This window comes from Rhinopithecus roxellana, chromosome 8, assembly GCF_007565055.1.
Source record: "Rhinopithecus roxellana isolate Shanxi Qingling chromosome 8, ASM756505v1, whole genome shotgun sequence".
NCBI classification, from domain to species: Eukaryota; Metazoa; Chordata; class Mammalia; order Primates; family Cercopithecidae; genus Rhinopithecus; species Rhinopithecus roxellana.
Genome location: NC_044556.1, coordinates 10,375,317 through 10,381,421, shown reverse-complemented (window position 1 = coordinate 10,381,421; position 6,105 = coordinate 10,375,317). Strand labels below are relative to the sequence as shown.

General features: G+C 58.2%; 1 protein-coding gene across 2 annotated transcripts; it reads right to left on the bottom strand.

The window, feature by feature from the left end:
* Positions 1-4,537: 4,537 nt before the first annotated feature.
* LOC104665389 (galactoside 3(4)-L-fucosyltransferase-like) lies at positions 4,538-5,696 on the bottom strand. 2 transcript variants are annotated; one of them, XM_010367202.1, is made up of 2 exons: positions 5,545-5,696; positions 4,538-5,502 (listed from the first exon to the last, which is right to left on the bottom strand). In XM_010367202.1, exons 1-2 carry the CDS (start codon positions 5,679-5,681, stop codon positions 4,563-4,565), a joined length of 1,077 nt encoding a protein of 358 aa, XP_010365504.1. In that variant the 5' UTR covers positions 5,682-5,696; the 3' UTR covers positions 4,538-4,562. The 2 variants fall into 2 exon arrangements, with proteins under 2 accessions (XP_010365504.1, XP_010365503.1); XM_010367201.1 differs by having other exon boundaries at positions 4,563-5,681.
* Between the last annotated feature and the right edge of the window lie 409 nt (positions 5,697-6,105).

Sequence of the window (6,105 nt, the reverse complement as noted above, 5' to 3'; positions counted from 1 at the left end):
GACCGAGCCCTCCCTTGCCCGACGGCCTCCTCGGGCCGGTCTTCCCCCACCAGGGTGAGCTGAAAGCCACTATCTCCTTCCCTCCAGCTACTAAAAATACCCGCACGCTGCCCACCTCCCGGCGGGGAGAGGCCTGGGGCGGGCGCCAGCCCCATCCAGCCCGAAGCCGGCGCCTGCTGGGGTAGAGCTGGGTCCCCAGAGACCTGGGTCCTCGGCCCATAAAAGCCCTGGCCGGGCCTCGAGGGGGGATTTACGACAAGCCCCTGCGGAGGATGGAAAAAGCCCGGCTCGGTGTTTAGATTTGCCCACGGTGTCACCTTGATGCTTGGCAGGCCCGGGGTGTTGGGTTGCCAGAGCGCGGGAGGGGTCGGCGGGTCCCACGGTCGGTCTGAGGGGCGGGGAAGGGGCGGGCATTGCGAGCCCAGGGCAGGCACCGGCGAGGCGAGACTCCTCCCCTCCTGCCCCTCAGACTGGGGGTTCCCAAGGCTACAACCCTTCCCCTTAGCTGGGCCCCCTCCACTCCTTCCCACACGTCTGCCCTTAGGACCACCCTCTAACCACAGAGTCCCTTCCCAGGCTCAGCCCGCACCTCCCCCCCCCCCCCCCCCCCCCCGCCACCGCCCCGGACCCCGGCAAAGCTGGAGGGCACAGATCAGAAACTGCCCCCAGGGAGAATCACCCAGCCATACAGGAGCATCCCTGGCCCCAGGCTCCCAGGGACCTACAGCTACAGCTAGAGACACTCAAGGCGGCTAATCAGCAGGACTTCCAGGGGGCCCGGAGAGCAGGGCTTGGCGGCCAGGCCCAAGCCCGTGGGTGGTCTGCTTGGGAAGCAGTTTCAGGGCTGCCGCTGGCTGGGGTCCCCGCCCACCCCCGCAATCTTCCGACTCTTGAGGTTTGAGGTAGTGGATTCCTCCACCATTTGGGCCGACTCAGCCTGGCCTCCGCAGAGAGGCCGGAGTTTCCAGACGCTGCGGAAGCCCAAGTGACGCTTACTCTGAGCCTCAGTTTCCCCATCCTAGATGGCCTGGCCTCAGAGAGAGGAGTGTTGTTCAGCCCAGGACGCACAGTGAGAAAGCTGACCCTCAGGGGTCTGCCGCCTCAGAAGCTCACACATGCCACTGTGTGCATGTGTATGTGAGTGTTGTCCACCCTCCGGGGCCTCCCGGACCTCGGCCTTCCTGTCTGTCACCCAGATCCAGTGTCCCAGCCACAGGGAATTGGAGCATAAATAAACAGAGAAGCCCCCGCAATTCCCTGGGGCCGCGGTTGTCATCAGCCCATTGGCACACCGGATGAGGGTCTCACACACACAAGCACACTCAGGAGACACAGAGACCACCACCCACAAGGGGTCAGCAGGCAGGACCCATGATCCTACACAGTCACCTTCCACACTCAGAACTGCACACTCAGGAAGGGATATTCCCTCTTTCTTTTTCTTTTCTTGAGACAGTCTCACTCTGTTGCCCAGGCTGGAGTGCAGTGGTGCGATCACGGCTCCCTGCAACCTCTGCCTCCTGGGTTCAAGCAATTCTTGTGCCTCAGCCACCTGGGTAGCTAGGATTGCAGGCACCGGCCACCACACCCAGCTAATTTGTTTTGTTTGAGAGGGATCTCACTCTGTAGCCCAGGCTGGAGTGCAGTGGCGCGATCTCGGCTCACTGCAACCTCCGACTCTCTGGTTCAAGCGATTCTCCTGCCTCAACTTCCCAAGTAGCTGGGATTACAGGCATGCACTACCATGCCCAGCTAATTTTTGTATTTTTAGTAGAGATGGGTTTCACCATGTTGGCCAGGATGGCCTCAATCTCCTGACCTTGTGATCCTCCTGCCTTGGCCTCCCAAAGTGCTGGGATTACAAGCCTGAGCCAGTGTGCCCAGCCCGGCTAATTTTGTGTGTGTGTGTGTGTGTGTGTGTGTGTGTGTGTGTGTGTGTTTTTAGTAGGGACTCGGTTTCACCATGTTGGCCAGGCTGGTCTTGAACTCCTGACCTCAGGTGATTCTCCCACCTCAGCCTCCCAAAGTGCTGGGATTACAGGCATGAGCCACCACACCCAGCCTGAGAGGAACACTCTCAAAGTCACTTCTCATTCACAAAAGCACAGAGCATCACTCCTGTGGTCACAGACACACACTCAGGGTGCACACATAGCCCCAGTCACTCACAATCCATTCCATCACATCTGCTGACACACTTACACACATGCACAGCCCTGCAGCAGCCACATAGTGAGAGACCCACATAGACACAGACAGCCCTGCACACTCAGAGAGGGGCCCTTGAACTGTCCCGGATGCAAAGGTGCACTCAAGGGCAAGACACGGTGGCTGACGCCTGTAATCTCAGCCCTTTGGGATGCTGAGGTGGGATAATCACTTGAAGCCAGGAGTTCAAGACATAGTGAGAAACCACTGGACAACATAGCGAGACCCCATCTCTCAAAAAAAAAAAAAAAAAAAAAGAGCTGGGCGTAATGGTGCATGCTTGTAGTCCCAGCTACTTGGGAAGCTGAAGTGGGAGAATCACTTGAGCCCAGGAGTTCAAGGTTGCAGTGAACCGTGATCATGACACTGCACTCCAACCTGTCTCTAAAACAATAAATAAAATAAAAACACTCCCAGGGCATTCATGGTCAGTCTCACGCTTGGAATAATCACACGAATACACATCCCTGTTATATGTAGTCTGCATGACATAAACACAGTCACACCTGCAGCCACACCCACAGTGGTGTGTTCCTAGCAGCCATACGGTGGCAGTCACACTGAGTGTCGTCCCAGCCATGGGCATTTCCATGCTGAAGGTCACCCACATGCCCACCACCTTCTTTCTCAGGGAACCTCTGCCCTTCTCCGTCCTGTCCCTAATAACTCAGCTGATTTATCTGGCCCCACCTGGCACTGTGTCTGGGCAGGGAAGGTCCCCTTGTCCCAGCCAGGCCCTATTTTGACCCCCAGGCGGCTTGGCCCCCACTTCCCACCCACACTGGTCCTTCCTCACCCCACTCTGTCAGAGCCCACCCCCAGGAAGCAGCTGGAGATGTATCTCACAGGGCTCTGACACCTACCACCAGGGCCATAGAAAGGTCTAGAACAGCGTTTTTCTTTTTCTTTTCTTTTTTTTTTTTTTTTTTGAGACAGAATCTCGCTGTGTCTCTCAGGCTGGAGTGCAGTGGCCGGATCTCAGCTCACTGCAAGCTCTGCCTCCCGGATTCATGCCATTCTCCTGCCTCAGCCTCCCAAGTAGCTGGGACTACAGGTGCCCGCCACCTCGCCCGGCTAGTTTTTTTGTATTTTTTAGTAGAGACGGGGTGTCACCGTGTTAGCCAGGATGGTCTCAATCTCCTGACCTCGTGATCCGCCCGTCTCAGCGTCCCAAAGTGCTGGGATTACAGGCGTGAGCCACCGCGCCCGGCTCCTAGAACAGGGTTTGTCTATCTCTGGACACTTGGAACCAGATTGGTTGTGGTTGTGTTGTGGGAGCATCCTGTGCATCGTAGGGGGTTCGGAGTAACCCGGCCTCTGCCTGCTAGGTGACCTCATCCCCCTTCCTCACTTCGATGGCCAAAAGTGTCTCCAGACCTTGCTGAATGTCCTGGGGGCAGAATCACCCTGGGGAGAGAACCACTATCCAATGAGGAGAACGCATCATCAGCTTTCTTTTCCTTTCTTTTTCTTTTTTTTTTTTTGAGATGGAGTCTTGTTCTTGTCACCCAGGCTGGAGTGCAATGGCGTAATCTGGGCTCATAGCAACCTCCACCTCCTGGGTTCAAGCAAGTCTCCTGCCTCAGCCTCCCAAGTACCTGGGATTACAGGCACCCGCCACCACGGCCGGCTAATTTTTTGTATTTTTAGCAGAGATGGGGTTTCACCATGTTAGCGAGGCTGGTCTCAAACTCCTGACCTCATGTGATCCACCTGCCTTGGCTTCCCAAAGTGCTGGGAGTACAGGCGTGAGCCACCACGCCCGGCCCCATCATCGGTTTTCTTTGCAATATTACATCTGGAAACGGTACTGTCATTGTCCCTCTGCAGCCCTCACAAGCAGCTAACAACATCATAAATCAGCCAGAACCATCACTCATGGGTGGGGCCCCAAGGGCGCCACTTCCCAGGGCCCAGTGCCCTCCAGGGTGAGGTCCCCAGGAGGCGAGGCTCCTAGCAGGTGAGATTCAGTGTGGCAAGGTCTCTGGGAGCAGGTCCCAGCAGGTAAAGTCCCCAACAGCCGAGGTCCCCAGTAGGCAAAGTCCCCAGGAGATGAGGTCCCCAGCAGGCCAGGCTTCTGCAGGGGACACTCCTGGAAGCCAGCATGTGAAATCCCAGGTAAGTGACATGCTTGGCCACCAAAGACTCCAGCAGGTGAGGTCCCAGGAAAGTGAGGACCCAGGTAGGTGAGTCCCCAGGCAGGTGAAGCTGCAATATGGGACCGTCCCAGGCAGGTGAGTCCCCAGGCAGGTAAGCTTCAGGCAAGAGAGTCCTAAGGTAGATGAGGCCCCACCTCAGCAGGTGAGGCCCCACGAAAATGAGGTTCCCAGCAGCCCAGGCCCCACACCGGCCTCTCAGGTGAACCAAGCCGCTATGCTGCGCACCGTCTGGTACCTGGATTCCTCCTGCAGTTTCCAGCAGGCCTTGCAGAAATCCAGTGCCCAGCTGGAGAAGCGAGGCCGCAGCGTCTCCCGCCAGCGGAAGTAGCTCAGGTAGCGGGCGTGGTCCTTGTCCAGCTCCTGCAGGTATCGGGCCAGGTCCTTGGGGCTCTGGAAGTCGTCCACGTGGATGAAGGCGTCGGGTGGCAGGAACCTCTCATAGTTGCTCCTGCGGGGCCCCAGCACCACGGGCACGGCCCAGGCCTCCAGGGCGTTCCTCCACAGCTTCTCGGTGATGTAGTCAGGGTGCAAGGAGTTCTCGAAGGCCAGGTAGAACTTGTACCGGGACAGCGTCTCCATCATGGTCCCCCTGGGCAGGGGCTTGTGGGATTTCCCGTACACATCCACCTTGAGATGGGCCTGCAGGCTCTGGTAGTAGCGCACCCTGGTCGAGTCTGGCTTCCAGTTGGACACCGCCCAGGCCACCAGCTCGGTCTTGGCCGAGAGATTGAGCGGTGGGTGGGCAGGCTGGCCGGACCACGGCTCCAGCCAGCCGTAGGGCGTGAAGATGTCGGAGTCGCTGCGGTAGGACATGGTGAGATTGAAGTATCCGTCCAGGGCTTGCAGGTGCCAGCAGTGGCTTGGGGACTCCATGCTGAACCAGATCCAGCGCTGCCCCTGCCGCCTCGGGGAGCGTGGGAGCTGGGCACTAGGGTTGTACATGACATCCCGGTGGTGCACGATGACCGCATCTGCCTGTGGGTACACCTTGCGGTCAGCAGTAATATGGCAGTCGGCCGTGCCAGGCACCATCTCTGAACAGCGGGACAGAGCCACGGGGGTGTGGAAAGGCCACGTCCACAGCAGGATCAGGAGAGGGGGGCGGGTGGGAGTGGTGTCCTGTCGGGAGGACCCACTGGGAGCCTGGGTGACAGGTTCCACTGCCATGAGCCCTGGCCTAGGGGACCCAGTGGCATCGTCTCGGGACACACGCAGGTAGGAGAAGAAACACACAGCCACCAGCAGCTGAAACAGCAGCCCGGCCAGACAGCGGCGCCACGACCATTGTGGCTTGACTGGGCCCAGGGGATCCATGGGTCAGAGTAGCTGGGAAGAGAGGAGAGAGGAGTGAGGGTCATTGATGACAATCACCTGCTTACCAAAGCTCCCGGCCATGAGTCCTGAGAGGAGCTGCTATTCCTGTTTCACAGGTGAGAAAACTGAAACTAAGTGACTCACAGCAAAAATCAGCACAGCTTGTGTTTGAACAAAGGGAGCTTGGCCCAGAGTCCACTTCCTCCCACCCATTAGACAACAGGCCCTCTCTATATGGGTAAGGGTCCCTGGGGAAGGCGGGAGAGGCCCCAAGGGCCCTCAGGTCCCATCTTGATCCTATCCTTTCCTGGTGTGTCCCCAGACTCTTCCCCAATCTGGAGAAGACACAGCCGATCATAAATGCCCCCAGGTGCCCCCGAGTCGAGGCTTGAACCCATGACTCTACTAGGGGAGGGCACAATGG

Coding starts and splice junctions, on each gene's coding strand:
- LOC104665389 (XM_010367201.1), bottom strand. CDS start 5,681: ATGGATCCCCTGGGCCCAGTCAAGCCACAATGGTCGTGGCGCCGCTGT.